Source organism: Sus scrofa, chromosome 4, assembly GCF_054392235.1.
Source record: "Sus scrofa isolate SSC_HxYL_T2T_F1_AM1 chromosome 4, Sscrofa_HxYL_maternal_Yorkshire_Landrace_v2.0, whole genome shotgun sequence".
NCBI lineage: Eukaryota > Metazoa > Chordata > Mammalia > Artiodactyla > Suidae > Sus > Sus scrofa.
In genome coordinates this window covers 84,377,218-84,400,485 of record NC_139386.1, presented here as the reverse complement: position 1 = coordinate 84,400,485, position 23,268 = coordinate 84,377,218, and the positions used below count along the sequence as shown (strand labels likewise).

The 23,268-nt window shown below is 38.6% G+C and overlaps 1 protein-coding gene across 32 annotated transcripts in view; it reads left to right on the top strand.

Annotated features, from left to right (window-relative positions):
- The window catches only part of SPIDR (scaffold protein involved in DNA repair), a 315,912-nt gene that overhangs the window by 132,035 nt on the left and 160,609 nt on the right, over window positions 1-23,268 (top strand). For all 32 annotated transcript variants that reach the window (XR_014843858.1, XR_014843851.1, XR_014843850.1 and 29 more), the window contains one exon: window positions 3,770-3,977. Coding sequence is in view for 23 of the 32 variants with exons in the window: in XM_085022434.1 (XP_084878560.1) it covers window positions 3,770-3,977 (208 nt within the window). In the remaining 9 variants the exon portion in view is untranslated. The remainder of the gene's footprint in view (window positions 1-3,769; window positions 3,978-23,268) is intronic.

Sequence of the window (23,268 nt, the reverse complement as noted above, 5' to 3'; positions counted from 1 at the left end):
GTCCTTTGTATTTCTGTGATGTCTGTTGTTACTTCTCCTTTTTCATTTCTAATTTCATTGATTTGAGTCTTCTCTCTTTTTTTCTTGATAAGTCTGGCTAAGGGTGTATCACTTTTGTTGATCTTCTCAAAGAACCAGCTTTACCTTTCATGGATCTTTTTTATGGCTTTTCTTTGTTTCTATTTCATTGACTTCTGCTCTGATCTTTTTGATTCTTTCCTTCTGCTAACTTTAGGTCTTGTCTGTTCTCTCTCTGCTTTAGATGTAAAGTTAGCTTGTTGATTTGAGCTTTTTCTTGTTTCCTGAGGTGGGCTTGTATTGCTATAAACTTTCCTCTTAGAATGGCTTTTGCTGCATCCCATAGGTTTTGGAGTGCATCCCATATCTTTGTTGTCATTTGCTTCTAGGTATTTTTTAATTTCCTCTTTGATTTCTTCAGTGATCCATTGGTTGTTTAGTAGCATGTTGTTGAGTCTCTATGTGTTTGTGTTCTTTGCAGTTTTTTTTTTTTCTTGTTGTTGATTTCCAGTCGTATAGCGTTGTAGTCGGAAAAGATGCTTGATATGATTTCAATTTTCTTAAAGTTACCGAGATTGGATTTGTAGCCCAGGATGTGATCAATCTCAGAGAATGTTCCACGTGCACTTGAGAAGAGTGTGTATTCTGTTGCTTTTGGATGGACTATCCTATAAACAGCCATTAAGTCCATCTGGTCTGATGCTTCATTCAGGGCCTGTTGTTTCCTTATTGATTTTCTGTCTGGATGATCTGTCCATTGCTGTAAGTGGAGTGTTAAAGTCCCCCACAATTATTGTGTTCCTGTTGATTTGTCCTTTTAAGGTTGTTAGCAGTTGCCTTATATATTGTTGTGAACCTATGTTGGGTGCGTAGATATTTAAAATCGTTCCATCTTCTTCTTGGATTGATGCTTTGTGTGTGTGTGTGTGTGTGTGTGTGTGTCTTTTTGCCGTTTCTTGGGCCGCTCCTGCGGCATATGGAGGTTCCCAGGCTAGGAGTTGAATTGGATCTGTAGCTGCCAGCCTACACTACAGCCACAGCAATGCAGGATCCGAGGCACGTCTGTGACCTACACCACCTCCCAGTTTTTGTATCCATTCAGCCAGCCTATGTCTTTTGACTTGGGCATTTAGTCTATTACCATTTAAGGTAATGATTGATATGTATGTTCTTGTTGCCCTTTTATTAGTTGCTTTGGATTTGGTTTTGTTGCTCTTTTTTCTTCCCTTCTTCTCTTGTTCTCTCCTCTTCTGGTTTGATGACTGTCTTTAGCGTTGTATTTGAGTTGGTTTTTCTTTTTGTTTGTGCATCAATTGTCAATTTTTGGTTTGCAGTTATTCTGAAGTTTTGATATGAGTCTATTTATGTATATATGAGATTGTTTTAAGTTGTTGGTCTCTTAACTGCAAGGGCATCTCCAGTGTCCCGCATTTGTACTGTCCTCTTCTCACGATTTCGGATTTTGGTGGCATAATTGTGCATGGATGATTTCGTATCTTTACTGTATATATGTCTTTACTGGTGAGCCTCGTCATTTGTGGTATTTTTGTTTCTGGTTGTGGCCTTTTCTTTTCTGTCTAGAGACGTTCCTATAGTATTTGTTGTAAAGCTGGTTGAGTGTTGCTGAATTCTCTTAGCTTTTGCTTATGTGTGACGCTTTTGATTTCTCCTTCAGATCTGAATGAGAGCCTTGCTGGGTAAAGTAATCTTGGTTGGAGGTTTTTTCCTTTCATCCCATTAAGTATATCATGCCACTCCCTTCTGGCCTTAGAGTTTCTGCTGAAAAATCTGCCGATAACCTTATCAGGGTTCCCTTGTATGTTGTTTGTTTCTCTTTCCTAGCTGCTTTCAATATTTTCTCTTTGTCTTTAATTTTGGCCATTTTGATTACTATGTGTCTCAGGGTGTTCCTCCTTGGGTTTATTTTATCTGGTGCTCGTTGTGCTTCCTGGATTCAAGTGAGTGGTTCCTTTCCCATGTTAGGGAAGTTTTCAGCGATTATCTCTTTGAATATTTATTCTGTCCCCTTCTCTCTTCTCCTTCTGGCACCCCTGTAATACCGATGTTGGTGTGTTTAACGTTGTCCCAGAGTTCTCTGAGACTCTCTTCATTTGTTTTCAATCTTTTTTCTCTTTTCTGTTCCGCATCTGTGATTTCCACTAGTATGTCCTCCACCTCGCTTATTCGTTCTTCTGCCTCCTGTATTCTGCTGTTGGCTGCTTGTAATGAATTTTTAATTTCATCTGTTGTATTTTGCATCTCTTCTTGTTTAAGTTTTATGTCTTGTATCTCTTTGCTCAGTGTTTCCTGTAAGTTATCCTTCTTTGCCTCCAGTTTATTTCCACTGTCTTGCATTATCTTCAGCGTCAACAGTCTAAAGTCTTTTTCCTGGAGGCTGAGAATCTCCTGATCACTTAGCTGTTTTTCGGGGTTTTTTTTCCCTCTCTCTCCTCCGAGTTATAGTTCTCTGTGTTTTCATTTTTATAGGTTTTTGGTGTGGTGACCGTTTTACAGATCATAGAGTTGTAGCCTCTCTTACTTCTGGCGTGTGTCTGCCCCGCTTTGTGGCTGAAGTTAGTATGGGGACTTGCTGTAGGCTTCCTCATGGGAGGGACTGATGCCCGCCCACTGGTAGGTGGAGCTGATTCCTATCCCTCTGGTGGGTAGGGCTTTGTCTCTGGGTGAGATTAGAGGCAGCTGTGTGCCTGGGGGGTCTTTAGGCAGCCTGTTTACTGATGGGCAGGTGTGAGCCTACCTGGATTGTTGTTTGGGCTGGGGCTTCTCAGGGCTGATGGTTGGGGCCAGATTTTCCCAAAATGGCCACCTCCAGAGAAAGGCACGCTGAATGACTATTCCCAAGAGCTTTGCTTCCAATGTCCTTGCCCCACCTCAAGCCACATTCACCCCTATTTTCCCAGGAGGTCCTTCAACAACTGTAGTCAAGTTTGACCCAGATTCCTATGGAGACTTTGCTTTGCCCAGGGACCCAGTGCACATGAAAGTCTGTGTGCGCCTTTTAAGAATGGGATCTCCATTTCCCCCAGTGCCCTGGAGCTCCTGTGCACAAGCTCCACTGGCCTTCAATGCCAGATGCTCCAGGGCTCTTTCTCCTGGTGCCAGATCCCCACACATGGGAGTTTGATGTGGGGCTCAGAACTCTCACTCCTGTAGGTGAGTCTCTGTGAACCAGTTAGTTTCCAGTCTGTGGGGCTTCCCACCCAGGAGGTATGGGGTTACTTGTATCGCATAATTGCCCCTCCTTCCTCTTGATGTGGCCTCCCCTTTGTCTTCTGGGGTAGGACATCTTTTTGCAAGTTTCTCGTCCATTTGGTTGTAGATTGCTCAGTATTTGGTTGTAAATTTTGTTGTTTTTAGGAGAGAAGTTGAGCTCCAGTCCTTCTAATCAGCCATCTTAATCCCATCAGGGTTCAAGTTTTGGAGTGAAAAAACATGCTTTGTGAAATGATGGGACTGGGTTTTCTGTATGTATAATACTTTCTTTATGATAGTGGACTTTTCCTGTTGTTTAAAATGCATATATGAAATGCAATACGAATGTTAATTTGATTTTTAAAAATGTTACCCTGAGCATGTTATAGTCTCTGTTTTACTTTGCCAAGTTATAGACCATTTTCTCCAGGGAGGAAATGCTATATGAATGTGCTTCTCTTTTTTATGATAATTTAATCATACTTGCACCATATGTCTTTCAGACTTCATTTTTGGTCTTCTTCTTTTCTTAATCTTTTAGATATTAAATCTGGTGTATTAACTGTGAAAATTCTAGAGCTGCATGAGGAATGCACCATCCAAGTTGCCATGTGTGAGCAGTTATCAGGGCTACAGGGTGACAGTCCTTCTCAAGGTGGAGTCCCTGGCCTGAAGGTTCTCTTCACCAAGGAGACTGCACGTTGCCTTGGGGGACTTCCACAAGACATCCTCCACATCTATCCTCCCTGGTGAGTGCAAAGAACTGATCCATGCAATCACTGTGAGTTTGTCTCAGAAGAAATTTTTATCAGGAGCATTTTTGTCACTTTATTATACAGTAATGCCAGGGGAAGGGAGCCAGGATTTGACATAGATTTTATGTAACAGAAGCTCTGACCTTTCTCTGATGGCTTGTTTGTTCTTCTGGCAGCAAAATTTTGATAATTTGGCAAAGTAGCGGGTAGCGGGGATGGTGAGGAGGAACAGCCACATCAAGATTCCTGCCTAAATGGTGTGTTTTTATGAAATCTGGCTGTTTTTTGTTTTTAATCTTGTTTAGAAATGTCATTTTCATAAGAGTTATTATGTGACAGTAGGATAATACACATTAACTTAGTATTTCTTCGCTAATTACTTTGAGGGGGTAAAATCATGAATTAAGACAAAATAGAGTTTGATCTTAAGGAGCGTAAGCGGTCATTAATGGATCAGAAATCATTTTTAAGGATACCATGTTTGTTTTCTTCTGCATAGGATATTAATTTTTACCACAAAAAAAATAAAGTCATTACTCTGAGGAAAAATTTGAGCAGACTTGTTTAAAGGGCTATTAATTTTACTGGCTGTTTTTAAATTTCGTTCATCTGTAAATTCTTAGATTCAAAGTCAACTTACAGATCATTAAGTTATACTTCCTCTTCAGAGGAGGAATCTTTTCATTGTGTTCCAAGTGAGTAATCATCAGTTTCTAATCTAAGGGTATCTGAGGACAACTTGCATCTCTTTATCTTATTTAAATTTCTCATATATTTTTATTGAAAAATATAAAGTACATATAGAACCATGCACAGATTATAAGTATCCTTTTCATCCAGTAATTACAAAGTGAATACACAGTTGCTATCCAGTCCAAAAAACAGAATGTCCATACTGGAGACTGCAACCCTCTCTCCTTTCTCTCCCTCCTGCCCCAGATGACTATGATCCTGACTTCTGATGCAGTAGACTCCTTCAAGTGTTTGAAAACTTTATATAAATAGAATCATACAGAAATTGTATAACAATGCATTCTCTTTTGCCTGACTGCTTTTGCTTAAAGTTATGCTTGGGAGAGTTACCAATTCTGCTGCACTTAGCAGTTTGTTCATTTTCATTGCTATATAGTATTGCATATTTACTTTAGGCAATTAAGCTTTTCTTCTGTTGACAGATAGTTGTGGCTATCTTCAGTTTTAGGATATTATATATAATGTTGTAAGGACCAACTGTCACTCTGTGGAGCATACTCAAGAATACAGTGCCATTAATTCTCTTCTCTGCGAAATTTCCCATCATCCTATTTTTCCGGTCAGGTGAAGAAAATTTTTTTAATTTATCTTCACCTAACATCATCTTCCTGTAGGTTCATTCTTCTTCTTTCCTTTATAGCAGAATGCCTTGAGGAGTTGCTGACCACTGTGTAAATGCTGGTCTCTTTCTTTGGCTCATGAGAAGTAAAATTAGATCAAGGTTAGCAGCAAAGATTTATATTCACAAAAAATTTCCAAATTCCCCTGGCCTCTTAGACCTTACAGGTACATGAGTTATTATTATTTGACTTTGGGTTGTCTTTAGGTCTGGATCTTAAGGGCAACTCCCTCAATGGTTGGTTGTTTCATTCTTTTAAGGAAAATACACGGAATTCTGTATATGGTGCTGTATGTGGATTGTTACTTCTAAACTTTATTTGGATTTTTTTTCTCCCCAAGTTTTTTGTTATCATTCTTTGCGGGGTTTTGCTCTGTAAATAGAATATTGGTTATAAAATAAGAGTGAAAGTTAATCCTATGTTTTTCAGTTTTAATGTGTGATATCTTTCTGGTTTTATAAACTCTGCCATCCAGTGGAAAATGAATTTTACTCTCTAGAAAGACAACTTGGACTGATTGTGTTAACCAAGCCAGATGGTGCTGGATGTTAATGATATCTTTAAGAATTTTAGCAAATCTATAAAAGTGAAAATATTTGAAGTAGATGTAATGTGATCAGTTTTTCTGGTGTCATTATGACCTTTTTCAAGATGACTATCTCAAAAGAAGGAAACAAACACATAAATACATGTAATAAATACAAACACATTAAAATTTATTCTTACAAGTACCAAATATATAAAGCAAAATACTTTGGCAAAAATTTTAAAGTATTGGTCATTCCAAAATATTGGTGGGAGTGTAAGTTGGTACCATCTTTGACAATATGTCACAAAAATTAATGTGAGTACACGTTGATATAGAACTTTTGCTACTGGGACTTCATCCTATAAATAAACTCAAATACGTATGAAAGATTTTGGCATAACTGTTTTGCTTAAAACTTTAAAATTGAAAACCAACCCAAAGAGCCATTAACATTGGATGGATTAATAAATTACCATATATCTCTAAAATAGGTGGTCATTTAACACAGTGATAGAGAAAGCATTTCCACTTATAGAAAGATATCTAGATCATGGTATTATTTCACAGAGAGCAGGTCACAAGATGATGCTTGGGGTCACTGAGAGAGGAGGAGCCGTCAGGCCACTGGAGAGGAAAGAGCAGCCCTGCATCTCCCTTGGCCAGCTTGTCTTTTCAACCAGCAGACAAACTTGACTCGCTACCAATATTAAATCCTAGAACTCCCATAATAAAATACCACAGCCTGGGCAGCTTCAACAACATAAATTTATTTTCTCCCAGTTTTGGAGGCTGAAAATCCGAGATCAAGGTAACAGCAGCATTGGTTTCCACTGAGTACTCTCTCCTTGGCTTGCAGATGTCCACGCTCTTGCTGTGTCCTCACATAGATTTTCCCCTGTGAGATTACACAGATACATACGTGCATGGTTTGAGCTAATAAACAAATTCAGCAATGTTGCAGGATATAAATCAACATGCAGAAATCACCTATATGCTAGCAATAAATAAAACAAAAAAGGAGGAGTTCCCATCGTGGCTCAGTGGTTAACAAATCCAACTAGGAACCATGAGTTTGTGGGTTCAATCCCTGGCCTTACTCAGTGGGTTAAGGATCCGGCATTGCTGTGAGCTGTGGTGTAGGTTGCAGATACGGCTCGGATCCCCTGTTGCTGTGGCTCTGGCATAAGCTGGAGGCTATGGCTCTGATTAGACCTCTAGCCTGGGAACCTCCATGCTGCAAGAGCAGCCCAAGAAATGGCAAAAAGACAAAAAAAAGGAAATTAGAAAAATAATTCTATTTATAATTTGGCATCACAAAGAATAGAATATTTAGGAACAAATTTAACTGAGGATATGCAAGACTTGTATAGTAAAAACTACAAAACTTCGCTGAAATAAGTTAAAGAAGACATAAATAAATGGAAAAAATCCCATATTCATGAATCAGAAGCCCTTAATATTGTTCAGATGATGATAGGGTATCTACAGATTTATTGTAATCCTTATCAAAATTATAACAGCATTTTTTTTTCCAGAAGGAGACAGGCCATTCTAAAATTCATGTAGACTATAAAGGAATCTGGAATAGCCAAAACAATCTTGAAAAAGAAGAACAAAGTTGGAGGTGGCACCAGGAGGGATTATGCAAGCCACCACCATCCCTAGGAGCAGTCCTGTGAACAACTGCCACCTCCATCATCAACCCCATCCGTAGCAGCCACCTGACTCCAGAGAGGTAACAAGTCACTGTTGCTCCCATTGTGTGCTCTGCATGCACATGAATTGTCACCACTGCCAAGAACTCCAGGACTGGGCACCAGCCACTGCATCTGTACACTTGCTGTCAAGGGGATCACAGACAGAAAGTTAGACAGTGTAAGATGATAGAGAAATATGTTTCAGACAAAGAAAGAAGATGAAAACACACAAAAGCAAGTACATGAAGAGGAGCTAGGTAGTCTACCTGAAAAAGAATTCAGAGTAATGATAGTAAGATTTGAGGAAATGAATATAAGAACCCATCAAGAAGTTACAAGAAATGTTTAACAGAGAGATTTAAAGCACAAGCAAAGAAGGATGAACAATAGTCAATATTTGAAATGAAAAATACCCTAGAGGGAATTAATTAGCAGGATAACTAAATCAGAAGAACAAATAAGTGAGGTGGAAGACAGAGTGGTGGAAATCACTGCCACAGAAAAGAATAAAAAAGAATGAAAAGAATTGAGAACAATCTAAGAGACCCCTGGAGTTCCTGTCGTGGCTCAGTGGTTAATGAATCTGACTAGGAACCATGAGGTTGCGGGTTTGATCCCTGACCTTGCTCAGTGGGTTAAAGATCTGGCATTGCCGTGAGCTGTGGTGTAGGTTGCAGATGCGGCTCAGATCCCCCACTGCTGTGGCTGTGGTGTAGGCCAGCAGCTATAGCTCCAATTGGACCCCTAGCCTGGGAACCTCCATGTGCCGCAGCAGTGGCCCCAGAAAAGGCAAAAAGACAAATAAATGAGAGACCCCTGAGACAACATTAAATGAACCAATATTCGCATCATAGGGGTCCCAGAAGAGAGAAAGGGCCTGAGAAAATATTTGAAGAGATTATAGCCAAAAACTTCCCTAATGTAGGAAAGGAAACACTCAAGTTGAGAAAGTGTGGAGAGTACCATATAGGATAGACTCAAAGAGGAATATGCTAAGACACATACTAATCAAACAGAAATTAAATACAAAGAGAAAATACTAATATTTGAAAATCAAATGATTGACAAGGGCTTAATCTCCAAAATATACAAACAACTTATGCAGCTCAATATCAAGAAAACAACCCAATCAAAAACAGGCAGAAGATCTAAATAGACATTTCTTTAAAGAAGGCATACAGATGGCCAGAAAACACATGAATAGATGTTCAGCATCACTAATTATTAGAGAAATGCAAATCAAAACTGCTAGGAGGTACTACCTTACACCACCAGAATAGCCATCATCAAAAACTCTAGGAGTTCCCGTTGTGGCTCAGTGGTTAACGAATCCGACTAGGAACCATGAGGTTGCGGGTTCGGTCCCTGCCCTTGCTCAGTGGGTTAACGATCCGGCGTTGCCGTGAGCTGTGATATAGGTTGCAGACGCGGCTCAGATCCCATGTTGCTGTGGCTCTGGCCCGGGCCAGTGGCTACAGCTCCGATTGGACCCCTAGCCTGGGAACCTCCATATGCCACAGGAGCGGCCCAAGAAATAGCAATAAGACCAAAGGAAAAAAAAAAAAAAAACACTATAAGCAATAAATGCTAGAGAGGGTACAGAGAAACGGAACCCTCTTACACTGTTGGTGGGAATGTAGAGTGGTACAACTACTATGGAAAACAGCATGGAGATTCCTCAAAAAACTAAAAATAGAACTCCAACAATCCAACTCCTAGATATCTATCCAGAGAAAACCATAATTCAAAACGATACATGGACCCCCGTGTTCTTTGCGGCACTGTTTACAATAGCTGAGACATGGAAGCAGCCTAAATGTCTATTGACAAAGGGATGGATGAAGAAGATGTGGTACATCTATATGGTGGAGTATTGCTCAACCATTAAAAAGAATGAATAATACCATTTGCAACAATGGATGGACCTAGAGATTATTATATTAAGTGAAGTTAGTGAAAGACAAACATCATATGACCACTTACATGTAGAATCTTAAAAAAAAGAATACAGGAGTTCCCGTTGTGGCGCACTGGTTAATGAATCCGACTAGGAACCATGAGGTTGCGGGTTCGATCCCTGCCCTTGCTCAGTGGGTTAACGATCCGGTGTTGCCGTGAGCTGTGGTGTAGGTTGCAGACGCGGCTCGGATCCCGCGTTGCTGTGGCTCTGGCGTAGGCCGGTGGCTACAGCTCCGATTCGACCCCTAGCCTGGGAACCTCCATATGCCGCGGGAGCGGCCCAAGAAATAGCAACAACAACAACAACAACAACAACAACAACAAAAGAATACAAATAGACTTATTTGCAGAACATAAACAGATTCATAGACTTCCAAAACAAACTTATGATTACCAAAGGGGATAGGTTGAGGACAGGGTATTACTGAAGGTTTAGGACCTGCATGTTCACACTTCGACATATGAAATGACTGTCCAGTGGGGACCTGCTGTATAGCACAGGGAATTCTACCCAGTATTCTCTGATAGTCTGTATGGGAAAAGAATCTGAAAAAGAGTGAATGTGTGTATATGTATAATAGAATCTCTTTGTTGTACAGTAGAAATTATCACAATATAGTAAATGCACTATACTTGAAAAAATTTTTAAAAATGAAAAAAATAAGAAAATATGAAAAGCAACAGGTAACTTACAAGGAATCACCATAAGGTTATCAGCTGAATTTTCAACAGAAACTCTGCTAGCCAGAAGGGAGTAGCAGGATATATTTAGGGTTATGAAGGGGAAGAACCTGCAATCGAGAATATTCTAACCATGGAGACTCTCATTTAGATATGATAGAGAAATCAAAAGCTTTATAGACAAGCAAAAGCTAAAAGAATTCAGCACCGCCAAACCAGCTTTACAACAAATGCTAAATGAGCTTCTCTAGAGGAGAGGACAAAAGAGAATATTGAAAACACATTTGAAATTAAGAGATCAGCAACTTAAAACAATTTTGCATTATATAGAATGCTATATCAAAACCTCATGGGAACCACAAACCAAAAATCTACAATAAACACACTCATACTTTCTGACTTCAGAACTTAATACAGAGCTGTATAACGAAAACAGTGTCATATTGGAATAAGGACAGAGATAAAGAACAATGGAGTAGAATAGAGAGCTCCAAGATAACCCTTTACATATGTTGAAATGGTTTTTGACAAGGGTACCAAGACCATTCAGTGAGAGAAGGACAGTCTTCAAAAAATAGTAATGGGAAACAGGATAGCCATATGCAAAAAAAAATTGGGACAGGTAGAAAAATTAACAAATGATCAAAAACCTAAATTTAAGAAATCAAACTATAAAACCGTTAGATGAAAATACATGGGGAAATCTTCGTAACACTGGATTTGGCAGTGATTTATTGGGTATGATGCCGAAAAAACAGTCAGTTTAAAAATAGATCAATAGGAGTTACCGTTGTGGCTCAGCGGAAATGAATCCAACTAGGAACCATGAAGTTGCAGGTTCGATCCCTGGACTCACTCAGTGGGTGAAGGTTACAGCGTTGCCGTGAGCTGTGGTGTAGATTGCAGATGCAGCTCGGATACCAAGTTGTTGTGTCTGTGGTGTAGGCCGGCATCTGTAGCTCTGATTCAGCCCCTATCCTGGGAACTGCCATATGTCACAGGTGCGGTCCTAAAAAGCAAAAAAAGCAGAAGAAAAGATAAATAGAACTTTATCAAAAACTAAAAACATTTGTGCATCAAAGGACAGTATTGAGAGAGTGAAAAGACAACCCACAGGATGTGAGAAAATGTTTGCAAATTATATACCTGCTAAGGGATTCACACCTACAGTGTATAAGGATCTCCTATAACTTGATATAAAAAAATAAGCAGTGCACTTTGAAAATGGACAAAGAATTTGAATAGACCTTTCTCTGAAGAAGATATATAAACAGCCATAAATACATGAAAAGATGCTCAACATCACTAGTCGTTAGGAAAATACAAATCAGAATCACAATGAGATACCACGTCATACACACCAGGATGGCTATGATCAGGAACCATGGGAAATAACAAGTGTTAATGGGGGTGTAAAGAAATAGGAACTCTTGGAGTTCCTGTCGTGGCTCAGTGGAAACGAATCTAACATCCATGAGGATGCAGGTTCGTTCCCTGGCCCTGCTCAGTGGATCTGGGGTTGCCGTGAACTATAGTGCGGGTTGCAGATGCAACTCAAATCCCGCATTGCTGTGGCCGTGGTGTAGGCCAGTAGCTGCAGCTCCAATTCATCCCCTAGCCTGGGAACTTTCATATGCCTTGAGTTTGGCTGTAAAAAGACAAAGACAAAAAAACTAGGAACTCTTGATCACTGCTGGTAGAAATTGTAAAAGGTGTAGCTGCTGTGAAAAATAGTTTGGCTGTTCCTCAAAAAGTTATACACAGAATTACCATTTGATCCAACAGTTCCTCTCTTTGTATATATCCAAAAGTATTGAAAATAGGGACTCAAATGGTTACTTGTATGTCAGTGTTTATTGATAGCCAAAAGGGAAAACAACCCAAGTATGAATAAAGAAAATGTATATACATATTGTGACGTATTATTCATCCTTTAAGGACTGAAATTTTAATATATGCTACAGCTTGGATGAACCTTGAAAACACTATGCGTAATGAAAGAAGCCAGACACACAAAAAGCAAATATTATTTGATTCCATTTATGAGTTACTTAAAATAGGCGGATTCATAGAGACAGTAGACTAGAGATTACCAAGGGGTGAGGGAATTAGAGAGTACCTTTAATAGGTATAGAGCTTCTCTTTGGGATAGCAATAAAGTTTTTGAAATAGACAGTTATAATGGTTATACATTATGCATATATTTAATGCCACTGAATTGTCTGCTTTAAAAAAATGTTTAAATGGGAGTTCCAGCTGTGGCGTGGTTGGTTAAGAATCCAACTGTAGCAGCTTGGGTCACTGCTGAGGTGCAGGTTCGATCCCCAGCCCGGCACAGTGGGTCGAAGGATCCAGCATTGTCACAGCTGCAGTGTAGGTCACAACAGTGGCTCAGATTTAGTCCCTGGCCCAGGAACTTCCATATGCTGTGGGTGTGGCCATAAAATTTTTAAAAAATGGTTAAATGGTAAAATTTGTGTTACATGTCTTTTGCCATCATAAAAACAAATGCAGAGAGTTCTCATTGTGGCGCAGTGGAAACAAATCCAGCTAGCATCCATGAAGACCCGGGACTGATTCCTGGTTTCACTCAGTGGGTCAGGGATGTGGTGTTGATGTGAGCTGTGGTGTGGGTCACAGATGCAGCTCGGATCTGGCATTGCTGTGGCTGTGGTATAGGCTGGCAGCCTTAGCTTCACTTTGACCCCTAGACTGGGAATTTCCATATGCCATGGGTGCAGCCCTAAAAAGCAAAACAAAACAAACAAAATGCAGAAGAGAGCAATTAAGAGAGCTACTCATTCTCGAGTGTTTGTTCCACTTCACAAATGAGTTACCAGACCAAAATTCATACTTTTGTAGTACACACTCTGGAAGTATGAAGGCATTATTTTCTGTAGATGTGTAGAAACAATTTAAATGGAATCTTTAGTAAAACTTAGTTTGCTATTAAAATTAAGAATAAGTAAATTTTATAGGTCAAATAATCCCTATGTTACAAGGTCCAAATCTATGAGTTCACAGCCTTCCAAAATTCCAGTGCTGTCCCAACTAATCAGTTCATTATTAAACTTCTAAATAGTACAAGAGTGATAATTGCTAATATTTACGTTAGTGTTCATAATATGCCAGGTACAGTGCTCCGTTCCTGAATCTCAGTTAACCTCACAATAGCCCTTCAGGGCTCTTGCTCTTTGTTTTCCTCATTTTCTATACCAAGAAGCCTAAGCATGAAGACTCCTCTGCAGTAACAAGAGTGCTCAGGAAGGCAACTAGCAAGACTGTATTCTGCAAAAAGGTGTGCATAATAATTACGAACAAGTACTGAATAGGGCCTATCCCTCTCACCCTACTGTCTCTCTCCGAGAAGAGACTGGGATAATGGATTGTCACTTTGCAGTGTCCAGTTGTGAGGCTCAAGAAGCTTTGATGGATGGAGTTCCATTGTGGCTCAGTGGTTAAGGATCCAAGATTGTCACTGCTGTGGCTCTGGTTACAGCTGTAGCATAGGTTCAGTCTCTGGCCCTGGAACTTCTGCATGCCATTGGCATAGCCAAAAAAAATAAGCCTTGATGGAGAGAGATCCTGACTTACACCTTAGCGCTGTGCTGTGACCAGTGACAGAGTGGCAGCCAAGGCGGGGAGAGTGTTGCTGGGTTGAGGGTCTGGTGGGACCAAAGAGAAATGTTGATTCCTTAGACTTGAGGGAACTTGGTGGAAAGTGTATTAGGCTTACACTTGTCCAGTGTTTAAGGTCCAGCACGACATTTCCAGTCTTTTTTTTTTTTTTTTTTTTTTTTTTTTTTCTTGAGCCTCCTTATGTTCGTTTCTAGCCTGGCAGGTAATACTTGGCTGTGCTTTTCATATGACTGAAGATAAGTGATAATAAATAAAAAGGTCCATTATGAACCTGTTTTCATATGTATTTCTCTGTGCTATAAAAACATAATTGTATGGTTCAGAGGCTTCGTCTTCACACAGTGATTGATTAGGAAAATCATGTAAAACTCAGGTAAGAATTCTGTAGAGAACTGGGAAGTAACTGTACCGAGTAGTATAGGTATCATCCAAGGATTGAGTACAACACTGCTCTCTGAGATGACACACATGGGGTAAACTAGGTGAAGTCCTAGAGATGAGATGCGCTATGGACTTGTTTCTAAAGGAGTATGTTTTCACCCTTTCAGCGAGGTCAGAGGATACTGCATCTTTAATGTCTAGAGCAAAGTTGCTTTATTTCAGGGAAGCTAGACATCAGTAATTTTGATCCAGCCGCACAGGCAGCTACTTGCAGAAACACAAGCCCGTTTTGATCTCACTTAGAAGCCTTGTTAAGAACATTACAGTTAAAGCAATAAACTTATGGTTAAATATTAAACGTTATTGAATGAATGGAATGTTTCATATCAAATGCAACCTTCCAGTTGGCCCATGCATACTCTTTATCACAAAAGTAAAGAATGGAAAAGCAAACAAAAAAGTTCCACTGTTTAAAAATGTTCTGCTTTCTGGCCCTGGTCTTCTAAGGATAGGTTGTTAGCACAACCCTTGAGTTCCTGGCATAAAGCTCTGGCCTGTGAGCTCCTACACAGAGGAAATGTGGTAGGTGTCAGTTGCCTTGCCCTCTTAGTGCATCTTCCTTTAAGAACACTACATTCAGCACATGAATTATTTCCAATATGCAGTAATCGTACCCATTAAATTAAGTAATACCTGTGAACACAAATGATAGTTCATAATTTAGTATGAATTTATTCTTGCTTAAAAGGTGTTGGAAACAATTATGTTTTCTGTCTTCTGTCTTCAAATCATAGAAGCACAACATTCTATACCCATACATGTCCCAGCTAGAATAAAGAAATTTTTCTAACTTATTTTTTCTTCTATTATTTTTGGCATAATGGTAATCTATGAGATAAAGGCAGATGTCAGAATAAAGGTGGCCTTTGGCTGGTCCTGTTCTCCAGATGATAATGACTGTTGTGGTCACCAAGGGTCCGTACTTTTTCCCCTGTTTAAAGGCACTGTTATTTCTTACTAGAGGGGCTTTTCATACCCCCCTGGTCCACATGACAAAACTTGCACCCCTCCTCCCCCTTCTCTTTGTACGTTCCTTGCCATTTTCTTCCCAGCTCAAGGCATACGTGGTTGCTCTCTCTTGCGTGCTACATTGTGCCTTCCACATGCCTCTGTTAGAACACACTTAAGTCTCTCCTCCTATGCTGTGAGTTTCTTGGGGGCAGGGCTGGTATTGGTGGTAGAAGTGGAAATTGGCTCTTTGAGACAAGTACAACCATATGGTCTCCATGCTTTCTGAGAATATCTTGAAATTAGACAACTAGTTCATTTTTGAGGAAGTGGGAATATGTGTATTTATAGCTATGAAAGCACACAGTTTATAGGTCCTCCTAGCTCAGCTTAGATAAAACCTTACAGGGCAGGTGGTGTTCACTTAACAGTAATGCTCTCCTGCTAACTCAGTGCGAAGCAGTCAGGGACAGTACTTCCATGCAGGCATCATCCCTGGGCCTCCAAGTGTTCTCAAGTGCAACATTCCCTCTCAGCCTGGCATGATGACACTGTGGAGAGTCTCTTTGCCAATCTTTGCTGGCTAAAGAAAAATGACCAGGAGAAAAAAAATCAAACTAGCCTGATTAATGACTGCTCAATAGAGGTTCTGTTTTCTGTTTGACCCAAATCCTAAGCATATGTATGGAGTAGGGTTTTTTTTTTTTTTTCTTTTTGTTTTTTGTGGGGGTTTTTGGTAATATAGGACCTCTCTTAATGCTGTTTGGAACATTCATGGATATTTTGAGAAAATTTTAAAGTAATTTTTTGAAAATGAATGTCAATTATTACCTTACTAAAAAATTTTTCTCAGTAAAAATGCCATCCCTGCCTGTTTTAGGAATGTAATCTTGAAAGAATAATCCAAAGAGTAAAATAGTAAAAATACCTAAAGGATTTTTCTAACCCCAATCACGAATCACACTCTTGGTGGTGGTTCTGAACACTGGATCACTTTCTTTTTTTTTTCTTTTCTTTTCTTTTTTTTAAATTTTATTTAAGTATAGTTGATTTACAATATCGTGTTAATTTCTGCTGTGCAGCAAAGTGACTCAGTTATATATACACATATGTTCTTTTTTTTTATTATTTTCCATCATGGTCTATCCTAGGATATTGTATGTAGTTCTCTGTGCTGTACAGTAAGACTTTGTTGTTTATCCATCCTATATATAATATTTTTTATTACCCGATGAATTTATTACATTTATAGTTGTACAATGATCATCACAATCCAATTTTATAGGATTTCCATCCCACAACCCCAGCGCATCCCCTCACCCCCCAAACTGTCTCCTTTGGAGACCATAAGTTTTTCAAAGTCTGTGAGTCAGTATCTCTTCTGCAAAGAAATTCGTTGTGTCCTTTTTTTCAGATTCCACATGTCAGTGAAAGCATTTGATGTTAGTATCTCATTGTATGGCTGACTTCACTTAGCATGATAATTTCTAGGTCCATCCATGTTGCTAAAAATGTCAGTATTTAGTTCCTTTTTGGATCACTTTTTAATGAGACTAAAGGTCAACTCTTTGCCTTTGAGAGAGCTGTGAACAGGTCAGGTTGCCGTTTTGCATATTCTCTCAGACAAGACAATTCTGTAAAAAGAGAGTTCTGAATTTCTATTCCCTTTACAGAGTTGGCCTCAGACCTCTCCTCTTACAACAGAAAATATAAGTGCTGGTTATATTTTATCTGTCAGCTAGAATTCTAAAAATTTTAGAAATAATTGATTTAGTTTAAGAAGTATGAATCCAGTCCAATACAGAATTAACTTGTTAGCTGCTCTTTTTCGTGGGATGTCTGTAGCATTTGTCATTTCCATTTTACAGCTGAGAGTTCAGAGTTTATATAATTTAAGTAACAGTTGTTTAATAAAAGCAACTGGGTCAGTCTGTAGCTGGGTCATAACATTCAAAATTCTTGGCTCTCAGATCTGCTTGGGTTGTATCTGTCACCATTTTTACCAGTAGTGTCATGGATACTTAGAAGAAACAAATTATCTAATATTTAAGGTACTTTGGATTTTGGGTGAGACAGCTTTATGTTCTGGGACCAAGTGTTTCATAGGTTCTCTTCAACTGCTGAGGGAGTAACAGTGGGGAAATAGGAGAGTGTGTCGGGAAAGGAAGATTTTTATTTGGAAAATAAAATCTTGAAAGCAGCAATACTTTCCTGTGATGCTCCCCTAAAGACAAATGTAGTTGAGTTATTGTTGTCTTTGGCCCATTTCACCTAGTTTAGGAAAGGCTGTTGGGGAAGGTAAACTGGTGGTCCAGCAAAGGCATATGGATTCAGTTTGCCATCTTCCCCATACCCTGCCAGATTTTCTAGAAGCATACTCTGTACTCGAGAATGATAGTGCGTTCTGTCTTTCTGTTGTTTCAAATTGTTTTGTTTTTAACTCTTCTTCTACCTTTCACATAGGAGTCAAATCAAATATTGAGGAATAGTCTTGTGCTTCTTAGATTGATATCTTAAAATAATCTAAAGATCATGTAGTGATAATTAAAATCATGTACTGATTCAGGAAATGAATTCTATTATAATGAAATTTCAAGGAGAGTATCATTCTTTGATAATTACTAGAAAATTGTTAACGTCTTCTGTATTTGAACATTGGAATGTAGTTCTTTTCCGTGTGTCTACATTTCACAACTGGCGGGTGTAAAGATTGTGAAGTTGGGCATGGTCCATGAAACTTCACCGTGTTTCAACTTTACTTACTCTCTGAAATACAGAAACTAGTTAAAAGCTGTAGGAAAATGTTTAAATCAAACACAACTGCTACTAATTTCTGTCTCCTGGAAGTGTTAACATTTCCCCTATAATTCCCCTCCCCCCTTCCCCTCCCCACACACACATCTAGCATTATTGGGGTATAATCAACAAATGAAGTTGAAAGGTATTTAAAATGTACATTGTGGTGATTTGATATATGTATACATTGTTAAAGTTTCCACCCATCTAGTTAATTAACACATCTTACATATTTACACTTGTTTTTTCATGGTGAGAACATTTAAGTTCTACTGTCAGTAAATTTCAGATTTTAATACAGTGTTACCAACTGTAGTCATCGTATTTTGCATTAGATCCTTAGAACTTATAGCTGAAAATTTGTACGCTTTTACCAGCCTCTCCTTATTTCTCCCACCTGCCAGCCCTGGAAACTACTTTACTATGAATTTGACTTTCTGTTGTTTTTGTTAGATTGCATGTATAACTGATACCATGAAGTATTTGTCTTTGGCTGGCTGGTTAATGTCACAGAGCATAATGCCCTCAAGTCTCATAAGTTGCCAGAAATGGCACACAATAACCTTCTTTCTCCTGGCTGAATAAAATTTTATATGTGTGTAACATCGTTATGCATTCATCCATTGATGAAGATTAGCTTGTGTCTATATATTACCTATTTTGAGTAATGCTATAGTGAACATGGGAATGTATGTATTTCTTTGATATCCTGTTTTCAGTTCCTTTGAAGGTATTCCCAGAAGTGGGATTGCTGGAATTCTCTGAGGAAACTCCATATTAGTGGAATTCTCTGAGGAACCTCCATACTGTTTTTCATGGTGACTGTACCATTTTACATTCCCTAGTAAACAATGCACAAGGGTTCCCTTTTCTCTATATCATTACTGACACTTGTTATTTTTGATGATAGCCATTCTAACAGGTGTGAGGTGATAGTTCATTGTGGTTTGGATTTGCATTTCCCTAACGATTAGTGATATTGAACATATTTTTGTGTACCTCTGACCATTTGGATGTCTTCTTTAGAAAAATTTATTTCCTTTGCTCATTTCTTTTAATCAGATTTTTGGGCTTTTGCTGTTGAATTGTAAGAATTCATAATGTATTTTAGATATTAACCCCTTGTCATATAAATGATTAGCAAATATTTTCTGCTATTCAGTAGGTTGCTTTTTCATTTTGTTGACGGTTTCCTTTGCTGTGCAGAAGCTTTTTAGTTTGATGGAGTTGCACTTGTTTATTTTGCTTTTGTTGCCTTTGATTTTGGTATCAAGTCCAAAAACCCATCACAAAGGCATTTGTCAAGATTACTGTCTATGTTTTCTTCTAGGAGTTTTATAATTTCAGATTTTACTTTCAAGTCTCTAATCCATTTTGAGTTTATTTTTGTGTATGGTGTAAGCTAGGGGTCCAGTTTCACTGTTTTGCATATAGCTATCCAGCTTTCTCACCACCATTTGTTGAAGAGACTGTCCTTCATCCATTGTATATTTGTGGCTGTTTTGCCAGAAATTCATTGGCCATGTACACATGGGTTTATTCATGGGTTCTCCATTCTGTTCCATTGATCTACTTGTCTTTCTCTTTCTGACATACTTCACTTAGTATGAGAATCTCTAGTTGCATCCATATTGCTGTAAATGGCATTATTTTGTTCTTTGTTATGGCTAAGTGGTATTCCATTGTACAAATGTACCACATCATCTTAATTTATTCATTTGTCTTTTTTTGCTTTTATTTTATTTTATTTTTTTATTACTCAGTGAATTTATTACATTTATAGTTGTATAATTATCGTCACAATCCAATTTTATACGATTTCGATCCCACGCCCCCAGCGCATCCTACCACCCCCCAAACTGTCTGCTTTGGAAACCGTAAGTTTTTCAAAGTCTGTGAGTCAATATCTGTTCTGCAAAGAAGTTCAGTCTGTCCTTTTTTCAGATTCCATGTGTCAGAGAAAGCATTTGATGTTGGTGTCTCATTATCTGACTGACTTCACTTAGCCTGGTAATTTCTAGGTCCATCCGTGTTGCTAAAGATGCCGGTATTTCCTTCCTTTTAATGGCTGAGTAATATCCCATTGTCTATATGTACCCACTCCTCTGTCGATGGACATTTAGGTTGTTCCCATGTCTTGGCTATTGAAAATAATGCTGCAGTGAACATTGAGTACATGTGCCTTTGCGAGTCATGGTATTCTCTGGATAGATGCCCAGGAGTGGGATTGCTGGATCAAATGGTAGTTCTATTTTTAGTTTTCTGAGGAATCTCCACACTGTTTTCCACAGTGGTTGCACCAATTTGCAATCCCACCACGGTGTAACAGGTTTCCTTTTTCTCCATACCCTCTCCAGCACTTATTGTTTGTAGACTTTTTGAGGATGGCCATTCTGGCTGGTGTAAGGTGGTACCTCATCATGGTTTTGATTTGCATTTCTCTAATAATGAGTGATGTTGAACATCTTTTCATGAGTTTTTTGGCCATCTGTATGTCTTCTTTGGAGAACTGTCTGTTTAGATCTTCTGCCCATTTTTTGATGGGGTTGTTTGTTTTTTTGGTATGGAGTGGTAGGAGGTGTTTATAAATTTTGGAGATTAATCCCTTGTCAGCTGATTCATTTGCAAAGATTTTCTCCCATTCCGTGGGTTGTCTTTTTATTTTGTTTAGGGTTTCCTTTGCTATGCAGAAACTCTTAAGTTTAATTAGGTCCCATTTGTTTATTTTTGTTTTTACTGTCATCACTCTAAGAGGTGGATCTGAGAAGATGTTGCTATGGTTTATGTTGGAAACTATTTGACCTATGTTTTCCTCTAAGAGTTTTACAGTATCTCGTCTTATATCTAGGTCTTTAATCCATTTTGATTTTATTTTTGTGTATGGTGTTAGGGAGTATTCTAATTTCATTCTTTTCCATGTGGCTGTCCAGTTTTCCGAGTACCACTTATTGAACAAGCTGTCTTTTCTCTATTGTGTATTCTTGTCTCCTTTGTCATAGATTAGTTGGCTGTGGGTGCGTGGGTTTAATTCTAGGCTTTCTGTCCTGTTCTGCTGATCTATATTTCTGTCTTTGTGCCACTACCATATGGTTTTGATGACTGTTGCTTTGTAGCATAGTCTGAAGTCTGGGAACCTGATTCCTCCAGCTCCATTTTTCTTTTTCAGGATGTCTTTGGCTATTCTGGGTCTTTTGTGCTTCCGAACAAACTTTAAAATATTTTATTCGAGTTCTGTGTCTGTTCATTTCTTGATGGACATTTATGTTGTTTCCATGCCTTGGCTTGTGTGAGTAGTGCTACAATGAACATAGGGGTGCATGTATCTTTTTTAATTGTAGTTTTGTCTGGATATATGCTAAGGAGTGAGATTGCTAGATCATATGGTAGTTCTGGGTTTTTGTTTTTTTTTTTTTTTTTTTTTTTTGATCATATGGTAGTTCAATGTTTGGTTTTCTGAGGAATCTCTGTACTGTTTTCCATAGTGGTTGTACCAGTTTACATTCCTATCAGCAGTGAAGGAGGGTTCCCTTTTCTCCACACCCTCTTCAGCCATTCTGACTGGTGTGAGGGGCTACCTTATTGTAGTTTTTATTTGCGTTGCTCTGTTAGTGATGCTGAGCATTTTTTCATGTGCCTGATGGCCATCCATATCTCTTCTTTGGAGAAATGTCTATTTAGGTCTTCTGCCCATTTTTCGATTGGGGTGTTTGTTTTGTTGGGTTGTGTGAGTTTGTTTATATATTTTGGAGATTAAGCCCTTGTTGGTTACATCATTTCCAACTATTTTCTCCCATTCCGTATGTTGTCTATTTTTTTTTTTTTAATGGTTTCCTTTGCTGTGCAAAAGCTTGTAGGTTTGATTAGGTCCCATTGGTTTATTTTTGTTTTTATTTCTATTGCCATAGGAGACTGACCAAGAAAACATTTAATGTCAGAGAATGTTTCACCTATGTTCTCTTCTAGTTTTTTGGTGTCTTGTCTTATATTTAAGACTTTAAATCATTTTGAGTATTTTTGTGCATGGTGTGAAGGTGCATTCTAGTTTCCTTGATTTACATGCAGCTTTCCAATTTCGCCAGCACCACTTGCTGAAAAGACCTTTTTCTTTTTTCTTTTTCTTTTTAGGGCTGCACCATAGCATAGGGTTGAATCAGAACTGCAGCTGCTGGCCTGTGCCACAGCCACAGTGACACCAGATCCGAGCTGTGTCTGTGACCTAGATTATAGCTCATGGCAATGCCAGATTCTTAATCCACTGAGCAAGGCCAGGGGTCAAAGGTGCAGCCTCCTGGATACTAGTTGCGTTTGTGCCACTTAGTCCCAACCAGAACTCCCCAAAGAGATGGTCTTTTCCCATTTTATATTCTTGCCTCCTTTGTCAAAGATTAATCGACCAGAGGTGTCTGGGTTTAGTTTTGGAACTAAATTCTGATCCATTGATCTCTGTGTCTGTTTTTGTACCAATACCACACTGTCTTGATTACTGTAGCTTTGTAATGTTGTCTGAAGTCTGGGAGAGTTATGCCTCCTGCTTGGTTTTGTTTTTTGTTTTGTTTTTTTTTCCTTTTTTTCCTTAGGATTGCTTTGGCAGTTCTGAGTCTGGGAGTGGTCTGGGTTTTATGGTTCCATATCAATTTTTGGATTGTTTGTTCTAGTTCTGTGAAAAATGTGATGGGTAATTTGATAGGGATCGCATTACATTTGTAGATTGCTTTGGGAGAATGGCTATTTTAACAATCTTAATTCTTCCAATCCAGGAGCATGGGATATCTTTCTATTTTTTTTGAATCCTCTTAAATTTCCTTGATTAATGTTTTACAGTTCTTGGTGTATAAGTCTTTCACCTCCTTGGTCAGATTTATTGAATTTTTAGGGGTGCAATTTTAAAAGATTTTTATATTCTTTTTCTAACATTTCATTGTTAGTATACAGAAATGCAACCAATTTCTGAGTGTTCACCTTGTATCCTGCTACTTTGTTGAATTCATTGATAAGTGTGAGTAGTTTTCGTGTGGAGTCAATAGGGTTTTCTACATATAGTATCTTATCATCTGCATAGAGTGTCAATTTTACCTCTTCTCTTCCATTTGGGATGCTTTCTTTTATTTGATTACTGTGGCTAAAACTTCCAATACTGTGTTGAATAAATGTGATGAGACTGGGCATCCTTGTCTTGTTCCAGATTTTAGTGGGAAGGCTTTCAGCTTTTCACCATTGAATAT